The sequence below is a fragment of the Oncorhynchus nerka genome, linkage group LG4 (genome assembly GCF_034236695.1).
Source record: "Oncorhynchus nerka isolate Pitt River linkage group LG4, Oner_Uvic_2.0, whole genome shotgun sequence".
Taxonomy (NCBI): domain Eukaryota; kingdom Metazoa; phylum Chordata; class Actinopteri; order Salmoniformes; family Salmonidae; genus Oncorhynchus; species Oncorhynchus nerka.
In genome coordinates this window covers 103,167,283-103,190,577 of record NC_088399.1, presented here as the reverse complement: position 1 = coordinate 103,190,577, position 23,295 = coordinate 103,167,283, and the positions used below count along the sequence as shown (strand labels likewise).

Below are 23,295 nucleotides of genomic sequence, written 5' to 3'. Positions count from 1 at the left end.
CCCTCTTCATCTCCTTCTACCTCCCCTCTCTCTTCATCTCCTTCTACCTCCATCTCCTTCTACCTCCCTCTTCATCTCCTTCTACCTCCCTCTTCATCTCCTTCTACCTCCTCTTCATCTCCTTCTACCTCCCTCTTCATCTCCTTCTACCTCCCCTCTCTCTTCATCTCCTTCTACCTCCATCTTCATCTCCTTCTACCTCCATCTTCATCTCCTTCATCTCCTTACCTCCCCCTTCATCTCCTTCTACCTCCCCCTTCATCTCCTTCTACCTCCCCCTTCATCTCCTTCTACCTCCCCCTTCATCTTCAACTCCTTCTACCTCCCCCTCTTCATCTCCTTCTACCTCCCTCTACCTCCCCCTCCATCTTCAACTCCTTCTACCTCCCCCTTGATGTCCTTCTACCCCCCCTCCATCTCCTTCTACCTCCCCCTCCCTCTTCATCTCCTTCTACCTACCCCTCCTTCTACCTCCCCCTCCATCTCCTTCTACTTCCCCACTCTCTCCATCTCCTTCTACCTCCCCCTCTCTCTTCATCTCCTTCTACCTCCCTCTTCATCTTCTTCTACCTCCTACCTCCCTCTTCATCTTCATCTCCTACCTCTCCTCTTCATCTCCTTCACCTCCTCTTCTTCTCCTACCCCTCTTCATCTCCTACCTCCCCCTCCATCTCCTACCTCCCCCTCCATCTCCTACCTCCCCCTTCATCTCCTTCTACCTCCCCCTCCTTCTACCTTCCCCTCACTCTTCATCTCCTTCTACCTCCCTCTTTATCTCCATCTCCCTCCCCCTCCATCTTCCTCCCCTATCCTCCAGCGTCATCCCCTTCTACCTCCCCCTCCATCTCCTTCTACCTCCCCTCTCTCCTCATCTCCTTCTACCTCCCCCTCCATTTCCATCTACCTCACCCTCCTACTTCTACCTCCCCCCTCTCTTCATCTCCTTCTACCTCCCCCTCATCTCCTTCTACCTCCCCCTCCTACCTCCCCCTCCATTTCCTTCTACCCCCTCTCCCTCCCTCTTCATCTCCTTCTACCTCCCCCTCTCTCTTCATCTCCTACCTCCCCCTCCATCTCCTTCTACCTCCCCTCCATCTCCTTCTACCTCCATCTCCTACCTCAATCTCCTACCTTCCCCTCCCTCTCCATCTCCTTCTACCTCCCCTCTTTCTTCATCTCCTTCTGCCTCCCCCTCCTTCTGCCTCCCCCTCCATCTCATTCTACCTCCCCCTCCATTTCCTTCTACCTCCCCCTCCATTTCCTTCTACCTACCCCCTCTCTCTTCATCTCCCGCCCCCTCTCTCTTCATCTCCTTCTACCTCCCACTCTTTCTTCATCTCCTTCTGCCTCCCCTCCATCTCCTTCTGCCTCCCCCTCCTTCTACCTCCCCTCCATCTCCTTCTACCTCCCCCTCTTTCTTCATCTCCTTCATCTCCTTCTACCTCCCCCTCTCTTCATCTCCCTCCCCTCCCTCTTCATCTCCTTCTACCTCCCCCTCTTTCTTCATCTCCTTCTACCTCCCCCTCCTACCTCCCCCTCTCTTCATCTCCCTCCCCCTCCATCTCCTTCTACCTCCCCCTCTTTCTTCATCTCCTTCTGCCTCCCCCTTCATCTCCTTCTACCTCTCTCTTCATCTCCCTACCCCCTCCCTCTTCATCTCCTTCTACCTCCCCCCTCTTTCTTCATCTCCTTCTACCTCCCCTCTCTCTTCATCTCCGCCCCCTCCCTCTTCATCTCCTTCTACCTCCCCCCTCTCTTCATCTCCTTCTGCCTCCCCCTCCATCTCCTTCTCCCTCCTCTCTCCATCTGCCTCCTCCTCCATCTACATCTACCTCCCACTCCTCCATCTACCTCCCACTCCTCCATCTACCTCCCACTCCTCCATCTACCTCCCACTCCTACCTCCCCCTCTTTCTTCATCGCCTTCTACCTCCCTCTTCATCTCCTTCTACCTCCATCTCCTTCTACCTCCCCCTCCATTTCCTTCTACCTCCCCTCTCTCTTCATCTCCCGCCCCCCTCTCTCTTCATCTCCTACCTCCCCCTCTTTCTTCATCTCCTTCTGCCTCCCCCTCCATCTCCTTCTACCTCCCCCTCCATCTCCTTCTGCCTCCCCCTCCTTCTACCTCCCCTCCATCTCCTTCTACCTCCCCCTCTTTCTTCATCTCCTTCTGCCTCCCCCTTCATCTCCTTCTACCTCTCTCTTCATCTCCCTCCCCTCCCTCTTCATCTCCTTCTACCTCCCCCTCTTTCTTCATCTCCTTCTACCTCCCCTCTCTCTCTTCATCTCCCTCCCCCTCCCTCTTCATCTCCTTCTACCTCCCCCTCTTTCTTCATCTCCTTCTGCCTCCCCCTTCATCTCCTTCTACCTCTCTCTTCATCTCCCGCCCCTCTCTCTTCATCTCCTTCTGCCTCCCCCTCCATCTGCCTCCCCCTCCATCTGCCTCCCCCTCCTCCATCTACCTCCCACTCCTCCATCTACCTCCCACTCCTCCATCTACCTCCCACTCTTTCTTCATCGCCTTCTACCTCCCCTCTTATCTCCTTCCTACCTCCCCCATTTCCTTCTACCTCCCCCTCCTACCTCCCCTCTCTCTTCATCTACCTCCCCCTCCTTCTACCTCCCCCTCCATTTCCTTCTACCGCCCCTCTCTCGTCATCTCCCTCCCCCGCCCTCTTCATCTCAGTCTCCTGCTCGCTCTTCTCACCCCTACCCTTCTCTTCTCTTAAACCACAGTGAGTATTCAGACACTGCTGTAGATGCAGCAATGAGGGGGAGTGAGAGCCATTTTCATTCTACAGATTGATCTTTAGTGCAGCTATGTGTATGCATTAATTGCGTCACTGTCGTACATCAGCTGATATCTCAAAGTGCTGTACAGAAACCCAGCCTAAAACCCCAAACAGCAAGCAATGCAGGTGTAGAAGCACGGTGCGAATGCAAATGCCTTCTACTGTCTGAAAGATAGGCCCTTGCTGCGACAGTCAGTATGTCATTGTTCAGACAGGTCTAAAGAGCAGTGTCATTGATCAGATAGGTCTAAGCACTGGTTGCCTGGGTGACAGTCAGCCCTGGGGAATAGAGCAAAGTCTAACAGACTATGGGTTACATAACCATAACCACCTGAACTAGCTGACGCTCTGGCCTGGTAGTAACCTCCTGAACTAGCTAACGATCTGGTCTGGTAGTAATCTCCTGAACTAGCCAACACTCTGGTCTGGTAGTAACCTCCTGAACTAGCCAACACTCTGGTCTGGTAGTAACCTCCTGAACTAGCCAACACTCTGGTCTGGTAGTAACCTCCTGAACTAGCCAACACTCTGGTCTGGTAGTAATCTCCTGAACTAGCCAACGATCTGGTCTGGTAGTAATCTCCTGAACTAGCTAACGATCTGGTCTGGTAGTAACCTCCTGAACTAGCCAACACTCTGCTCTGGTAGTAACCTCATGAACTAGCCAACACTCTGCTCTGGTAGTAACCTCCTGAACTAGCCAACACTCTGCTCTGGTAGTAACCTCCTGAACTAGCCAACACTCTGGTCTGGTAGTAATCTCCTGAACTAGCCAACACTCTGGTCTGGTAGTAACCTCCTGAACTAGCCAACACTCTGGTCTGGTAGTAACCTCCTGAACTAGCTAACGATCTGGTCTGGTAGTAATCTCCTGAACTAGCCAACACTCTGGTCTGGTAGTAATCTCCTGAACTAGCCAACACTCTGGTCTGGTAGTAACCTCCTGAACTAGCTAACGATCTGGTCTGGTAGTAATCTCCTGAACTAGCTAACACTCTGCTCTGGTCTGGTAGTAACCTCCTGAACTAGCTAGCGCTAGGTATCTGCCTAATAAACCTCACGTCTTTCTCATCCTGACATAATCAGTGGCAGGACAAGCAGACGTTCCTTGCCAAAATACCTCACTCAGGCTCTGATTTAGTCAAAGGGGAAGGTTGTTTTTCCATGTTCTGATGCCTGTGGTCTTATGAAAGGTGTCTAAAGCACACTTAGAGACTGTGCTCTGGACGTGACATTACGTAGGTTTGACAACCCAAAATACAACAGAAACCAGCCGGTGTCACATTATGTCTCACTATCTAATGGCCTCTAGTGTTGTGTATCAACAGGGGGAGAGAGTGGAGGTTGTGTGTGTGGGAGAGGGGGAAACAGTGCAAACAGGAAAGAGGGGGGGACAGTGCAAACAGGAAAACAAGCCCAGTGCCAGAGGTGGATCGTTCCACCTCAAAAAGCACAAGAGGATTTCCACACCCACAATCTCAGATTGTTCTGAAATCATTCATTGTTAGAAACAAATACAGAGCCTTCAGAAAGGATTCACTCCTTGTCTTTTTCCACATTCTGTTGTGTTACAGCCCAAATTTAAAATTGATTACAATTGACATAAAACACCCCATGTCAAATTGGAGTAGTTTGTTGAAATTTTTACACATTTAAAACTGAAATGTCATATTTAAAATTTAAATGTCTCAAGTCAATAATTATTCAAGCCCTTTGTTACAGCAAGCCTAAATGAATTGAGGAAAATGTTGCTTAACAAGTCACATGGACTCACTGTGTGAAAGTGTTTAACATGATTTTTGAATGACTACCTCATCTCTGTACACCACTCATAAAGATAATTATAAGGTCCCTCAGTCAAGCAGTGAATTTCAAAACACAGACTCAACCACAAAGACCAGGGAAGTTTTCAAATGCCTCGTAAAGGGCACCTATTGGTACAGTAGATGGGTAAAAAAAAAAAATTAAGTGAGTATCCCTTTGAGCATGGTGAAGTTACAAATTAGACTTTGAATGGTGCATCACTAACTCAGTTGCCAGAGAGGAAGGAAACCTTTCTGGATTTCACCATGAGGCCAATTATGACTTTTAAAAAAACAGCGACCGTTCAATGGCTGTGATGGAGCCCCACTGTGAAGCAGCCATAAGATCCATAAAACCTAGGGGTCAAACAGGCAAATGGTTCCAAATGTTTTTCTACCATTCATTTTACCTGAAGGGAATTTTAGTAAACACTTTTGTGTAAGCTTACCTTGGCGTGACATTTTGATACCCATGTAAATTGATAACCATTGTTGTGTTCGGTGGGTTCCTGCCTGTACTAGACTAGTTGTTCTTGGGCTTGTATGTAGACCGTGGTGGTTAGCTAGCTGGGCTAGTTAGTTATTTTAGCCTGCTAGACAGCCTAGCCAGTTAACTTTAGCTGGCTAAAACAACTGTGCATACTCCGGTAACATCATTTGACAACTGGTTTGATGGTGTTATGCATTTCCAAAACGTTGGTTTACTTCAATGTAGCTGTAAGCTAGGCGTTGATAGCAACTGGCCGACTCATGCAGTGCTACCTAACGTTAGCAGGCCAGTAGGGCTAACGTTAGCAGGATAGTTGGCTAGCAACCTTGCAAGCGGATTTGTAACAATAAATTCATTAAATATTTACTTGTAAATTGGCATAAAATTACATTGAAACCAGTAGTCACGAGCGCAAACGATTTGATTTAAAAGTTATTTCTGTTGGAGTTTGGCTTGCCGGGTCCAGCATATTACATCACACACCGCAAATATTTTGTTTTACGGTGTTACGTCGGCATTCTGATCAGTTTTATGTAATAACTTGGAAAAATATTAAAAAGTTACATCATTTTGCATTGAGACTTTAGATGTAAGTCCATATGTGGTTACGTTTATGCTACCTACACTAACTAGCTTTATGTCGAGCCGACAGAAGATGAAAAAGAAGGGGGAAAAAGGGAGAAACGTATACAGTCCTAATAAAATAAATCCACCAGCATTTTACAAATTTGGGACAATTTAGGACATTGCACACCGCATTCAGCGAAGGGTGTGCAACATCCTAAGTTCTCAGAAAACAGATTTTTAAATCATGGTAGAGACTCCGATGACCACTGGGACTCCAAAGACGCCACAATTCAAGTCCTCCATCCCCCAGTCATTCAAATATAGGAACTGGTTCTACCAGTCTGACCCCTGCTGCTGTCTCTGGCTCCACACCCACCCCTGTCAAAAGACATAACTGCAGACCTGAATGTACCTTAGGGCCATAAGAGCACAACAGGGAGGCGTCGTTGTACACTGTGCCACAAGACATCTCCCATCACCTGCAATAGTTGTGCTGTTGCCGTCTGCTTCACAGTAGAAATAGACTTTCTGGTCTGGTAGTAACCTCTTGAACTAGCTAACGATCTGGTCTGGTAGTAATCTCCTGAACTAGCTAACACTCTGCTCTGGTCTGGTAGTAGCTATGGGACTTGGCATCAGCAGCACAATCTTGTTTAGAGGACAGTGGGTGTTCTAAATACTGTAACATGAATTGTTTCACTTCGTGTGGTTTGTGCACCTATGGCATTAGATCAGTGGTGGCTGCTAACTTATCTGGCCGAGTGGCGCAGCGGTCTAACACGGAACCCACACCGGCTGCACGCGTGCGCCATCGTGCATAAATGTATTTTGTCCCCCGACACCAAACGCGGTCACAACACGCAGGTTAAATATATCAAAACAAACTCTGAACCAATTATATTAATTTGGGGACAGGTCGAAAAGCATTTAACATTTATGGCAATTTAGCTTTTTATTTTTTTCATTTGTTAGCTTATTTGTCCCATTTAGCTAGCTTGCTGTTGCTAGATAATGTTTATATCCCAGGACAAATTGAGTTGTTATTTTACCTGAAATGCACAAGGTCCTCTACTCCACCAATTAATCCACACATAAAATGGCCAACCGAATTGTTTCTAGTCATCTCTTCCTTCCAGGCTTTTTCTTCTCTTGAGTTTATATTGCGATTAGCAACTTTCATAAATTAGATGCATTACCACCACCGACCTTGTTCGTCTTTCAGTCACCCGCGTGGGTATACCCAATGGGGAGATGGCACGTGGGTACCTGCTTCTATAAACCAATGAGGAGATGGGAGAGGCAGGACTTGCAGCGCGATCTGCGTCAGAAATATAACTGATTTTTATTTTAGCCCTTGGTAACGCAGACGCTCGTTGGTGCAGTGTGGGTGCAATAATTGAATAACAGATTTCTGAATTTATTTTGCAGCGCACGAAGCAATCGGTGTGGTCAGCCTGTAAGGCACTGCATCTCAGTGCAAGAGGCGTCACTACAGACACCCTGGTCGCATCTCCTATTAGTACCTTTTATGTAGGGGAGCTAATGATCCATCATGTATGACATTCCTGGGAGTGTGTCAACTAAAACTATACTATAGAGAACATAGCATTTTTCTATGTACTGTACTTAAAATCGCCCACATTTGGGACACTTCATACTAAATATTATGTAGCGCTCTCATTCTTGAATGTATCAGTCTGAAACTTGGCACACACACACCGTTGCTCTGTTGTGGACAACAAATTATCCACAGCTTTCTCTCTCTATGTATGGCCTTTCTTTTGCATTTCAAAAGATGATGCAACAGATTTTTATTTTACCTTTATTTAACTAGGCAAGTGAGTTAATTAAGAACAAATTCTTATTTTCAATGACGGCCTAGGAACAGTGGGTTAACTGCCTGTTCAGGGGCAGAACGACAGATTTGTACCTTGTCAGCTCGGGGGTTTGAACTTGAAACCTTTCGGTTACTAGTCCAACGCTCTAACACTGCCACCCCAGATCTATTGTGTTATATTCTCCTACATTCATTTCACATCTCCACAAACTTCAAAGTGTTTCCTTTCAAATGGTATCAAGAATATGCATTTCCTTGCTTCAGGTCCTCAGCTACAGGCAGTTAGATTGACATACCCAATTCTAGGTGGAAATTGAGATGAAGGGTCGTATCCAGAAGAGTTTGGAGGAGAATGATGCCTTACAACCTGAATGGAGGAAGCTTTTTGTAAGAGGTCGTCCACGGACACAAGTGTATTACCAGGAATGCACATCAAGCCTAGACGATAGTGCAGACCTAGCGACTGTTATCAGCTGCCTGGGCAAAATAAATATATACGGTGCCTAAAGAAAGTATTCATACCCCTTGACTTTACATTTTCTCCTCTGCTTAGCTCTATTCTGTTTATTTTTCTCAAAAAAAACAACTCCCTAGTCCTTCACGATGACAAGTATACCCATAATAGGATGCAGCCACCACTTACCCTGATTCAGATGACCAGATGACCATCCTACACATGCTATATTACAGAGACATAATTTATAGATTGGCAGGTAAGGGTGCTCTCGAGCAGCTAGATGTTCTTTACCATTCGGCCATCAGATTTGCCACCAATGCTCCTTATAGGACACATCACTGCACTCTATACTCCTCTGTAAACTGGTCATCTCTGTTTACCCGTTGCAAAACCCACTGGTTGCTTATTTATAAAAAACCCTCTTAGGCCTCACTCCCCTCTATCTGAGATATCTTCTGCAGCCCCATTCCTCCACACACAACACCAGTTCTGCCAGTCACATTCTGTTAAAGGTCCCCAAAGCACACACATCCCTGGGTCGGTCCTCTTTTCAGTTCGCTGCAGCTAACAACTGGAACAAGCTGAAAAAAACACTCAAACTGGACAGTCTCTTCAATCTCTCCATTCAAAGACTCAATCATGGACACTCTTACTGACAGTTGTGGCTGCCTTGCGTGATGTATTGTTGTCTCTACCTTCTTGCCCTTTGTGCTGTTGTCTGTGCCCAATAATGTTTGTACCATGTACTGCTGCCACGTTGTGCTGCTGCCTGCCGTGAGGTGCTGTCATGCTGTGTTGATGCCATGCGGTGCTGTCATGTGGTGTTGCTGCCATGCTATGTTGCTGCCATGCTATGTTGCAGTCTTAGGTCTCATTATGTAGTGTTGCGGTCTTAGGTCTCTTTATGTAGTGTTGCAGTCTTAGGTCTCATTATGTAGTGTTGCGGTCTTAGGTCTCTTTATGTAGTGTTGTGGTGTTTCTCCTCATGATGCGTTTTGTCATATTTTTAATCCCAGCCCCCGTCCCGCGCAGGAGGCCTTTTGGTAGGCCATCATTGTAAATAAGAATGTGTTCTTAACGGACTTGCCTAATAAAATGCATTGCAGGTCTGTAAACCAATTCAACACATGGCAGAAATAAACAATATGGCCACTCTGGTTGGTGCAGGATGTCTCCGAACGGGTGCGAGAGGAAAGTATAGCTTTTATTATCACCACGGATTATGGAATTATAAATACTAATATGTTTGTATCCAATGCAAATGTATCCTAACCACTTAGATATTTTCAGCTTAGGTAATAATGCAAATAGTGGACCCTAGATAGTAATCAAAAAAGGCTAATGGGACCAAAATGTATGAATATTTTGACAGACATTGTGTTGTTTACCTGTGCTGTCTTGGTGGTGCAATTGAACTGTTCCATCTCTCAGAATCCGTACATCGCCAGGTCCTTCAATCCTTCTCGTCAAATCCCCAACAGATGAGCCAGAAGTCTGGGAATTTCTCCTGCGGTGTTTCCGAGCCAAAGTTCTGCAACATTGGTAACAAACAGCCCATGCCTGCTCTTCGTTGATCGGCTGGCTGTACAACGATAAAATCTCCTCCAAGGAAAGATCCTCCGCTCCATCGGCGATATCCATGTTCAAGTCCCAGGAGTAGAGACACTGGTCAACGCGGATATATTGGAGAAGCGTTGGTGAGATTAACATTCCGTCCCCGGCCGTCAGGCCATCTTCACACCATAATATTATATCCACGTAAATAATGGCAGTTCTCGAGAGAGAAAAAAATGTATAGATGTATGAGAAACGCGTCTTGATACTGAAAAATAGATTGTTACGGCCGTGTTCCTCAACCGTCTCTCATCCACTGATTTCACATACAGGGGTTTATTATGGCCGCCAACAGAGAGGAAGAGACGCGAGAGGATTTACTCCGCCCAAAATCTGTCTCCGTGAGCTAAAACCTTTTTGTATGGAGGTCTACGAGAGAGTGTCGAATTACGTGAGGCTTATTTGATCGAATATACATTTCGTAATGTTTAGTCTGTTACAAATGTACTGATATAAGTGAGTGCACGTGACATTTCGGAAACTTTAAGAAAAACGACTCCGTTGTGCGTGTTGTTCGCACGCATGTCTGCCCTCTCAGTGGCTACAATGGGCCCACCTGATCTCACTTGACTTCACTCATTGAGGACATGTAGTTTGAGCGGTCCCTCGGCTTTCTTGTCAAGATAATAGATCATCTTTGACGCCGATGATGGCATGTGCCGCATGGTCTCAGAGCCTACCATTTAGATAAACGTTTTCGTTTAACAACAAATAACATAAATTGATTAACAAAACAAAAAAAGCTACACATGACTTAAACAACGTACAAACAGTGGTGGAAAAAGGACCCCGTTGTCATACTTGAGTAAAAGTAACGATAGCTTCATAAAACATATCTCAACTAAAAGTGAAAGTCACTGAGTAAAATACTACTTGGGTAAAAGTCTACAAGTATATTAAACAAACCAGATGTCATGATTCATTCTTGTTTTTTTGTATTTATGGTAGCAAGGGGCACACTTTAACACTCTATACAAACTATGCATGTGTGTTTAGTGAGTCCTCCAGATCAGAGGCAGTAGGGATGACCAGGGATTTTCTCTGTTTAGTGAGTCCTCCAGATCAGAGGCAGTAGGGATGACCAGGGATGTTCTCTGTTTATTGTGTCCTCCAGATCAGAGGCAGTAGGGATGACCAGCGATGTTCTCTGTTTAGTGAGTCCTCCAGATCAGAGGCAGTAGGGATGACCAGGGATGTTCTCTGTTTAGTGAGTCCTCCAGATCAGAGGCAGTAGGGATGACCAGCGATGTTCTCTGTTTTGAGTCCTCCAGATGAGGGATCAGGGATGTTCTCTGTTTAGTGAGTCCTCCAGATCAGAGGCAGTAGGGATGACCAGGGATGTTCTCTGTTTAGTGAGTCCTCCAGATCAGAGGCAGTAGGGATGACCAGCGATGTTCTCTGTTTAGTGAGTCCTCCAGATCAGAGGCAGTAGGGATGACCAGGGATGTTCTCTGTTTAGTGAGTCCTCCAGATCAGAGGCAGTAGGGATGACCAGCGATGTTCTCTGTTTAGTGAGTCCTCCAGATCAGAGGCAGTAGGGGTGACCAGGGATGTGCGTAATTGGACCATTATTGTATTTAGGAATGTAGTGAAGTAAAAGTTGTCCAAAAATATCAATAGTAAATTAAAGTACATATACCCCAAGAAATGACTTAAGTAATACTTTAAAGTACTTTACATTGCGTACAGACTTACAACATACAGTACATACATCTACATTTTATTCAGCACCTTATGTGTGAACCACAGCAGGTAGCCTACTGGTTAGAGCGTTGGGCCAGTAACCGAAAGGTTGCAAGATCAAATACCAGCGCTGAAAAGGCTAAAATCTGTCATTCTGCCCCTGAACAAGGCAGTTAACCCACTAGGCTGTCATGGATAAACCATAACTACCTGGTTTATCCATATCTATAACTACCTGGTTAATCTATAACTACCTGGTTTATCTATAACTACCTGGTTTATCTATAACTACCTGGTTTATCTATAACTACCTGGTTAATCTATAACTACCTGGTTTATCTATATATATAACTACCTGGTTTATCTATAACTACCTGGTTTATCTATAACTACCTGGTTTATCTATATCTATAACTACCTGGTTAATCTATAACTACCTGGTTTATCTATATCTATAACTACCTGGTTTATCTATATCTATAACTACCTGGTTTATCTATAACTACCTGGTTTATCTATAACTACCTGGTTTATCCATATCTATAACTACCTGGTTTATCTATAACTACCTGGTTTATCTATAACTACCTGGTTTGTCTATAACTACCTGGTTTATCTATAACTACCTGGGTTGTCTATAACTACCTGGTTTATCTATAACTACCTGGTTTATCTATAACTACCTGGTTTATCTATAACTACCTGGTTTATCCATATCTATAACTACCTGGTTTATCTATATCTATAACTACCTGGTTTATCTATAACTACCTGGTTTATCTATATCTATAACTACCTGGTTTATCTATAACTACCTGGTTTATCCATATCTCTAACTACCTGATTTATCTATAACTACTTGGTTTATCTATAACTACCTGGTTTATCTATAACTACCTGGTTTATCCATATCTATAACTACCTGGTTTATCTATAACTACCTGGTTTATCTATATCTATAACTACCTGGTTTATCCATATCTATAACTACCTGGTTTATCTATAACTACCTGGTTTATCTATATCCATAACTACCTGGTTTATCTATAACTACCTGGTTTATCTATGACTACCTGGTTTATCTATAACTACCTGGTTTATCCATATCTATAACTACCTTGTTTATCTATAACTACCTGTTTTATCTATAACTACCTGGTTTATCTATATCTATAACTACCTGGTTTATCCATAACTACCTGGTTTATCTATAACTACCTGGTTTATCTATAACTACCTGGTTTATCTATATCTATAACTACCTGGTTTATCTATAACTACCTGGTTTATCTATAACTACCTGGTTTATCTATATCTATAACTACCTGGTTTATCTATATCTATAACTACCTGGTTTATCTATATATATAACTACCTGGTTTATCTATAACTACCTGGTTTATCTATAACTACCTGGTTTATCTATATCTATAACTACCTGGTTTATCTATAACTATAACTACCTGGTTTATCTATAACTACCTGGTTTATCTATATCTATAACAACCTGGTTTATCTATATCTATAACTACCTGGTTTATCTATATATATGACTACCTGGTTTATCTATAACTATAACTACCTGGTTTATCTATATATATGACTACCTGGTTTATCTATATCTATAACTACCTGGTTTATCTATAACTACCTGGTTTATCTATAACTACCTGGTTTATCCATATCTATAACTACCTGGTTTATCTATAACTACCTGGTTTATCTATAACGACCTGGTTTGTCTATAACTACCTGGTTTATCTATAACTACCTGGTTTGTCTATAACTACCTGGTTTATCTATAACTACCTGGTTTATCTATAACTACCTGGTTTATCTATAACTACCTGGTTTATCCATATCTATAACTACCTGGTTTATCTATATCTATAACTACCTGGTTTATCTATAACTACCTGGTTTATCTTTATCTATAACTACCTGGTTTATCTATAACTACCTGGTTTATCCATATCTCTAACTACCTGATTTATCTATAACTACTTGGTTTATCTATAACTACCTGGTTTATCCATATCTATAACTACCTGGTTTATCTATAACTACCTGGTTTATCTATATCTATAACTACCTGGTTTATCCATATCTATAACTACCTGGTTTATCTATAACTACCTGGTTTATCTATATCCATAACTACCTGGTTTATCTATAACTACCTGGTTTATCTATGACTACCTGGTTTATCTATAACTACCTGGTTTATCCATATCTATAACTACCTTGTTTATCTATAACTACCTGTTTTATCTATAACTACCTGGTTTATCTATATCTATAACTACCTGGTTTATCCATAACTACCTGGTTTATCTATAACTACCTGGTTTATCTATAACTACCTGGTTTATCTATAGCTACCTGGTTTATCTATATCTATAACTACCTGGTTTATCTATAACTACCTGGTTTATCTATAACTACCTGGTTTATCTATAACTACCTGGTTTATCTATATCTATAACTACCTGGTTTATCTATATCTATAACTACCTGGTTTATCTATATATATAACTACCTGGTTTATCTATAACTACCTGGTTTATCTATAACTACCTGGTTTATCTATAACTACCTGGTTTATCTATATCTATAACTACCTGGTTTATCTATAACTATAACTACCTGGTTTATCTATAACTACCTGGTTTATCTATATCTATAACTACCTGGTTTATCTATATCTATAACTACCTGGTTTATCTATATATATGACTACCTGGTTTATCTATAACTATAACTACCTGGTTTATCTATATATATGACTACCTGGTTTATCTATATCTATAACTACCTGGTTTATCTATAACTACCTGGTTTATCTATAACTACCTGGTTTATCCATATCTATAACTACCTGGTTTATCTATAACTACCTGGTTTATCTATATCTATAACTACCTGGTTAATCTATAACTACCTGGTTTATCTATAACTACCTGGTTTATCCATATCTATAACTACCTGGTTTATCTAGAACTACCTGGTTTATCTATAACTACCTGGTTTATCTATATCTATAACTACCTGGTTAATCTATAACTACCTGGTTTATCTATAACTACCTGGTTTATCTATAACTACCTGGTTTATCTATAACTACCTGGTTTATCCATATCTATAACTACCTGGTTTATCTATAACTACCTGGTTTATCTATATCTATAACTACCTGGTTTATCCATAACTACCTGGTTTATCCATATCTATAACTACCTGGTTTATCTATAACTACCTGGTTTATCTATATCTATAACTACCTGGTTTATCTATAACTACCTGGTTTATCTATAACTACCTGGTTTATCTATATCTATAACTACCTGGTTTATCTATAACTACCTGGTTTATCTATATCTATAACTACCTGGTTTATCTATAACTACCTGGATAATCTATAACTACCTGGTTTATCCATAACTACCTGGTTTATCTATAACTACCTGGTTTATCTATAACTACCTGGTTTATCTATATCTATAACTACCTGGTTTATCTATAACTACCTGGTGTATCTATAACTACCTGGTTTATCCATATCTATAACTACCTGGTTTATCTATAACTACCTGGTTTATCCATATCTATAACTACCTGGTTTATCTATAACTACCTGGTTTATCTATATCTATAACTACCTGGTTTATCTATAACTACCTGGTTTATCTATAACTACCTGGTTTATCCATATCTATAACTACCTGGTTTATCCATAACTACCTGGTTTATCTATAACTACCTGGTTTATCTATAACTACCTGGTTTATCCATATCTATAACTACCTGGTTTATCCATAACTACCTGGTTTATCTATAACTACCTGGTTTATCTATATCTATAACTACCTGGTTAATCTATAACTACCTGGTTTATCTATAACTACCTGGTTAATCTATAACTACCTGGTTTATCTATAACTACCTGGTTAATCTATAACTACCTGGTTTATCTATAACTACCTGGTTTATCCATATCTCTAACTACCTGGTTTATCTATATCTATAACTACCTGGTTTATCTATAACTACCTGGTTTATCTATAACTACCTGGTTTATCTATAACTACCTAGTTTATCTATATCTATAACTACCTGGTTTATCTATAACTACCTGGTTTATCTATAACTACCTGGTTTATCTATAACTACCTGGTTTATCCATATCTATTCTGATTGGTTGTAATGATAAATATCTGGTTTATCCAGACAGACAAAGGTAGTGTATTTTTATTTATTTTTCACGTTTATTTAACCAGGTTGGCCAGTTGAGAACAAGTTAGCATTTACAACTGCGACATGGCCAAGATAAAGCAAAGTAGTGCGACACAAACAACACAGAGTTACACATGGAATAAACAAACATACACAATAGAAAAGTCTATATACAGTGTGTGCAAATGAAGTAAGCTTAGGGAGGTAAGGCAATAAATAGGCCATAGTGGTGAAATAATTACAATTTAGCAATTAAACATTGGAGTGATAGATGTGCAGAAGACGAATGTGCAAGTAGAGATACTGGGGTGCAAAGGAGCAGCAACAACAAAAAACAATATGGGGATGAGGTAGTTGGGTGGGCTATTTACAGATGGGCTATGAACAGGTAAAGTAGAGATACTGGGGTGCAAAGAAGCAACAACAAAAAACAATATGGGGATGAGGTAGTTGGGTGGGCTATTTACAGATGGCCTATGAACAGGTAAAGTAGAGATACTGGGGTGCTAGGAAGCAACAACAAAAAACAATATGGGGATGAGGTAGTTGGATGGACTAATTACAGATGGGCTATGAACAGGTAAAGTAGAGATACTGGGGTGCAAAGGAGCAACAACAAAAAACAATATGGGGATGAGGTAGTTGGATGGGCTATTTACAGATGGGCTATGTACAGGTGCAATGATCTGTGAGCTGTTCTGACAGCTGATGCTTAAAGTTAGTGAGGGAGATATGAGTCTCCAGTTTCTCTGATTTTTGCAGTTCGTTCCAGTCACTGGCAGCAGAGACCTGGAAGGAAACGTCGCCAAAGGAGGTGTTGGCTGTGAGGGTGACCAGTGAGATATACCTGCTGGAGCGTGTGCTACAGGTGGGTGTTGCTATGGTGACCAGTGAGCTGAGATAAGGCGGGGCTTTACCTAGCAAAGACTTATTGATGACCTGGAGCCAATGGGTTTGGCGACAAATATGAAGCGAGGACCAGCCAACGAGAGCATACAGGTCGCAGTGGTGGGTAGTATATGGTGCTTTGGTGACAAAACGGATGGCGCTGTGATAGACTACATCCAATTTGTTGAGTAGAGTATTGGAAGCTATTTTGTAAATGACATCACCGAAGTCAAGGATCGGTAGGATGGTCAGTTTTACGAGGTTATGTTTGGCAGCATGAGTGAAGGATGCTTTGTTGCAAAATAGGAAGCCAATTTTAGATTTAATTTTGGATTGGAGATGTTTCATGTGAGTCTGGAAGGAGAGTTTACAGTCTAACCAGACACCTAGGTATCTGTAGATGTTCACGTATTATTCTTTATAGTTCAGTGGTAGGGGCTTTTCATCAGATAGATCCATGGGGAGGGTTGACATTATTGAACTAAAAACAGAGGAAATACACTACATGGCCGATCTTGACAAACCACTTCTGTATGGACCTCGCTTTGTGCACAGGAGTATTGTCATTCTGAATCAGGAAAGGGCCTTCCCCAAACTGTTGCCACAAAGTTGGAAGCACAGAATTGTCTATAATGTCATTGTATGCTGTAGCGTTAAGATTTCCCTTCACTGGAACTAAGGAGCCTAGCCTGAACCATGAAAAACAGCCCCAGACCATTATTAAAACTTTACAGATGGCACTGGGGCAGATAGCATTCTCCTGGCATCCGCCAAACCCAGATTCGTCCGTCGGACTGCCAGATGGTGAAGCGTGATTCATCACTCCAGAAAACGTGTTTCCACTTCTCCAGAGTCCAATGGCGGCGAGCTTTACACCACTCCAGCCGACGCTTGGCATTGTGCATTGTGATCTTAGGCTTGTATGCGGCTGCTAGGGCATAGAAACCCATTTCATGAAGCTCACAACGAACTGTTCTTGTGCTGTCGTTGCTTCCAGAGGCAGTTTGGAACTCGGTAGTGAGTGTTGCAACCAAGGACAGACAATTTTATGCGCTACCTGCTTCAGCACTTGGTTGTCTCATCCTGTGAGCTTGTGTGGCCTACCACTCGGCGGTCCCATTCTGTGAGCTTGTGTGGCCTACCACTCTGCGGTCCCATTCTGTGAGCTTGTGTGGCCTACCACTCGGCAGTCCCATTCTGTGAGCTTGTGTGGCCTACCACTCGGCGGTCCCATTCTGTGAGCTTGTGTGGCCTACCACTCGGTTGTCTCATTCTGTGAGCTTGTGTGGCCTACCACTCGGTTGTCTCATTCTGTGAGCTTGTGTGGCCTACCACTCGGTTGTCTCATTCTGTGAGCTTGTGTGGCCTACCACTCGGTTGTCTCATTCTGTGAGCTTGTGTGGCCTACCACTCGGTTGTCTCATTCTGTGAGCTTGTGTGGCCTACCACTCGGTTGTCTCATTCTGTGAGCTTGTGTGGCCTACCACTCGGCGGTCTCGTTCTGTGAGCTTGTGTGGCGTACCACTTCGCAGCTGAGCCGTTGTTGGTCCTAGAGGTTTCCACTTCACAATAACAGCCCTTAGAGTTGACCAGGGCAGCTCTAGCAGGGAAGATATTTGATGAACTGACTTGTTGGAAAGGTGGCATCCTACGTCTGTGCCATGTTGAAAGTCATTCAGTCATTCAGCTCTTCAGTACAGGCCATTCTACTGCCAATGTTTGTCTATGGAGATTGCATGGCTGTATGCTCAACTGTATACACCTGTCAGCAACGGGTGTGGCTGACATTGCCGAATTCACAAATGTGAATGTACCTTTGGCCATGTAGTGTACATACTGTAAGAATACCCACTGGGCCCTGACGTGGAAACAGCGTTGATTCTACAAATGTGAATGTACCTTTGGCCATGTAGTGTACATACTGTAAGAATACCCACTGGGCCCTGACGTGGAAACAGCGTTGATTCTACAAATGTGAATGTACCTTTGGCCATGTAGTGTACATACTGTAAGAATACCCACTGAGCCCTGACGTGGAAACAGCGTTGATTCTACAAATGTGAATGTACCTTTGGCCATGTAGTGTACATACTGTAAGAATACCCATTGATCCCACTGGGCACACATTTGTAGAATCAACGCTGTTTCCACGTCAGGGCCCAGTGGGATCAATTTAATGAATGTGTTTAGACACTTTATTCAAAAGAGGAGACATTTTCCCCAGACTGTATCTGTCACTGCATCATACCAGTCATCAACTGGTACAACCAACTCTTCCTCATGGACAAGCCATTACCCATTACTGTGACTGAGTGAGAAATGGCACCCTATTATTTCCTATGTAGTACACTACATTTGATCAGAGTCCTGTAGGCCCTAGTGCACTATATAGGGAATGTGGTGCCATTTTTGAATGCACCCTGGGTTCCACTAGAAGTCAGACATTTAATTATAGTAAAGATATTTATGACCTAAAAGATTGCCTTTTCCTCCCTGTCTTTAAGGAACAATCATACTCTGCCTAATAGAAAGGTTTATTTAGTTGTGCCCATATAAGCTACCTTAGAAAGACGGTCAATCACCAAACCCTCTCAAGCATAAAGGGTCTCTCCACCATCTGCTGGACAGGTGACAGTACTGTTATCCAACCATCATGGTCCATTCACATCAAGCACTCCTGTCGTGTTGAAATCACAGGCCCCATTCCAATTATTTCAAAGTGCACTCTGTCTTCCTTGGTCTCCTGAGTGTCGCAGCGGTCTAAGGCACTGCATCTCAGTGCAAGAGGCGTCACTACAGTACCTGGTTCAGCGGTCTAAGGCACTGCATCTCAGTGCAAGAGGCGTCACTACAGTACCTGGTTCAGCGGTCTAAGGCACTGCATCTCAGTGCAAGAGGCGTCACTACAGTACCTGGTTCAGCGGTCTAAGGCACTGCATCTCAGTGCTAGAGGCGTCACTACAGTACCTGGTTCAGCGGTCTAAGGCACTGCATCTCAGTGCAAGAGGCGTCACTATAGTACCTGGTTCAGCGGTCTAAGGCACTGCATCTCAGTGCAAGAGGCGTCACTACAGTACCTGGTTCAGCGGTCTAAGGCACTGCATCTCAGTGCAAGAGGCGTCACTACAGTACCTGGTTCAGCGGTCTAAGGCACTGCATCTCAGTGCAAGAGGCGTCACTACAGTACCTGGTTCAGCGGTCTAAGGCACTGCATCTCAGTGCAAGAGGCGTCACTACAGTACCTGGTTCAGCGGTCTAAGGCACTGCATCTCAGTGCAAGAGGCGTCACTACAGTACCTGGTTCAGCGGTCTAAGGCACTGCATCTCAGTGCAAGAGGCGTCACTATAGTACCTGGTTGGAACCCAGGCTGTATCACATCTGGCTGTGATACAACGCGTCCCATAGGGCGGCACACCATTGCCCCACCGTCGTCCGGGTTTGGCCGGTGTAGGCTGTCATTGTAAATAAGAATTTGTTCTCAACTGGCTTGCGTAGTTAAATAAATACAATTTCTCCCTTCCTTTAAGTAATCACTGATTGGACAGGTGTATGCAAGGGCCCCCTACACTTAGATAGGATATATGAGGTTCCCTATGAGGGCATTGGTCCCCATGGTGCTGCAGTGTTCCAATTGCAAATCGTTTGGACATGTGATGAATGTTTGCAGAGAGATGGACATGAGTGATTCTTTTGAGAAAGAAGATGACGTTGAATGCCTCAACTGTGATGGGAAGTATTTGTACATGAGTTCCCTGAATGGCCAGTAATGGTTAAAGAAGCAGAGATTGTAGGATTAGAGCTGTTCAACATGTCTCTTATGCTGAAGCAGCGACAGTGGTTTGGCTGCCATGGAGACATCGCTGTCCGTTGCTGGAGCAGTGACGTCCTCTCAGGTCTCTGGATCTGCGGAGGGCTGCGAGTAAACTGGATTGGCGATTATTTTTTGTTTTGTATGTTGTTGGGTTTTTTTCTCCCCCATTTCCCTAAAACCCTACCAAAGAAGTTGTACGCAAGGGCTCCACCAGATGACCTTTCACCTCTCCAGCCATTTAGAAATTATAATTAGGAAGGGAGGAAGGAAAGATAAGCCTAGGATTGGATGAGCCCCTTTGTTTGTGTAGGAAAAGAAGCCAAATCAACAAAGATTGCTTGGTCAGATGAAACCACTTTATGAGGCTCAGATGGTTCAAACACATGCAGAACATATACTGTAAAACACAGGTGACAAAAACTTCAAATTAAATGCATAAAAACATGTCATACATTTACTTCAGAAGCTTGTCCTGAGATAGTAGAATGGTAGAGGACTTTGTCCACTGATTAAAACCACTCTAAAACCCCATTACAGAGCAGCTTGATTAAAACCACTCTAAAACCCCATTACAGAGCAGCTTGATTAAAACCACTCTAAAACCCCATTATAGAGCAGCTTGATTAAAACCACTCTAAAACCCCATTATAGAGCAGCTTGATTAAAACCCCATTACAGAGCAGCTTGATTAAAACCACTCTAAAACCCCATTATAGAGCAGCTTGATTAAAACCCCATTACAGAGCAGCTTGATTAAAACCACTCTAAAACCCCATTATAGAGCAGCTTGATTAAAACCACTCTAAAACCCCATTACAGAGCAGCTTGATTAAAACCACTCTAAAACCCCATTATAGAGCAGCTTGATTAAAACCCCATTACAGAGCAGCTTGATTAAAACCACTCTAAAACCCCATTATAGAGCAGCTTGATTAAAACCACTCTAAAACCCCATTATAGAGCAGTTTATCATATTCACAAGAACTAAACTCAACAACGAACCGAAGTCTGTATTCATCGAGTGTCTCAGAGTAGTATTGCTGATCTAGGATACGTTTTTAAATTATAATAAGACTATATGGGGAGACCTGATCCGAGAACAGCACTCCTACTCTGACACACTTTATGAATACGAGCCCAGAAGAATAAGACAATATTATTGTATAGGCACATGCAGGATATTTATATTTAGTTGTAAAGCCCCCTGTAGTCGTCGGTCGACAGCACTTATGGTCTAACAACAACATGCCATTTTAGCAGGCGCTTTTATCCAAAGTGACTTAAAGTCATGCGTGTGTATCTAGCTGCTTTTAGTAATGCTAGTATTTACATGCTCGTGTTGCTGGCTATTAGAATAGTCCGCCGGAAGCCGTTTGTCAGAAACAAAATTAAATTTCAACTTAGTCTGTTGATTTGTCTGTAGGCTTGGTCCTTATGCAGGGGAGAATGAGAGAGAAAAACATCTAATGGAATGTACTATAACTGTGGACCCGTGCAATTCCTCAGAGAGGTCACTTTGTCTCTGCTTACCTCGTGTCGCCCACAAGTTCTTGCTTTTTTGTGCAGATATGGCACACGTGCAAGACTTATTTTGACATGAGGTAAGCGGAGAGGAAGTGGGTCCACAACAGACCCAGGTTTGGAAAGTAATTTATATGCTATTAGATGTGTTTCTTCAAATTCCTCCCTGCATTAGGACAGAACATACAGACAATTACATTTAATTTAACTTCTGGCTTCCGGCGAACTATTCTGTTTTTTTGCAAGCTAATTCCCAGCAACACTAGTATGTAAATACTAGCGTTACTAAATGCAGCTATTGTGTATACATTTTACATAAGGTTGTCCCCATCAGGAATCATACCCACGACCCTTGGCGTTGCAAGGCGCCAAGCTCTACCGAGCGTGTTTTAACTACCTATATATACACATCATTCAATCATTCATTGGCTTCCCACTCACCCACTCTGTTTCACCCATTCACCTAGTTCTCCCATCCATCTGCAGTTCACCCATCCATCTGCAGTTCACCCATCCATCTGCAGTTCACCCATCCATCTGCAGTTCACCCATCCATCTGCAGTTCACCCATCCATCTGCAGTTCACACATCCATCTGCAACTCACCCATCCATCTGCAGTTCACCCATCCATCCATCTACAGTTCCCCCATCCATCTGCAGTTCCCCCATCCATCTGCAGTTCACATATCCATCTGCAGTTCCCCCATACACCCATCTGCAGTTCACCCATCCATCCATCTGCAGTTCACCCATCCATCCATCCATCTGCAGTTCACCCATCCATCCATCTACAGTTCAACAATTCACCCATCCATCTATCTGCAGTTCACCCAATCTATCCATCTGCAGTTTACCCATCCATCCATCTACAGTTCTACAACTCACCCATCCATCCATCTACAGTTCACCCATCCATCTGCAGTTCCCCCATCTATCTGCAGTTCGCCCATCCATCTACAGTTCACCCATCCATCCATCTACAGTTCCCCCATCCATCTGCAGTTCCCCCATCCATCTGCAGTTCACATATCCATCTGCAGTTCCCCCATACACCCATCTGCAGTTCACCCATCCATCCATCCATCTGCAGTTCACCCATCCATCCATCTACAGTTCAACAATTCACCCATCCATCAATCTGCAGTTCACCCATCCATCCATCTGCAGTTTACCCATCCATCCATCTGCAGTTCAACATCCATCCATCTGCAGTTCACCCATCCATCCATCTACAGTTCAACAATTCACCCATCCATCTATCTGCAGTTCACCCAATCTATCCATCTGCAGTTTACCCATCCATCCATCTACAGTTCTACAACTCACCCATCCATCCATCTACAGTTCACCCATCCATCTGCAGTTCCCCCATCTATCTGCAGTTCGCCCATCCATCTACAGTTCACCCATCCATCTGCAGTTAATCTACAGTTCACCTATCCATCTATAGTTCTCCCATCCATCTACAGTTCCCCCATCCATCTGCAGTTCAACATCCATCCATCTGCAGTTCACCCATCCATCCATCTACAGTTCAACAATTCACCCATCCATCTATCTGCAGTTCACCCAATCTATCCATCTGCAGTTTACCCATC

General features: G+C 43.2%; 1 protein-coding gene across 1 annotated transcript in view; it reads right to left on the bottom strand.

Moving 5' to 3' along the window:
- The window catches only part of LOC115125754 (protein spire homolog 1-like), a 142,106-nt gene extending 132,247 nt beyond the window's left edge, over positions 1-9,859 (bottom strand). The window contains exon 1 of the mRNA XM_065018079.1: positions 9,334-9,859. Within this exon, the coding sequence (XP_064874151.1) occupies positions 9,334-9,655 (322 nt within the window). The 5' untranslated portion in view covers positions 9,656-9,859. The remainder of the gene's footprint in view (positions 1-9,333) is intronic.
- Between the last annotated feature and the right edge of the window lie 13,436 nt (positions 9,860-23,295).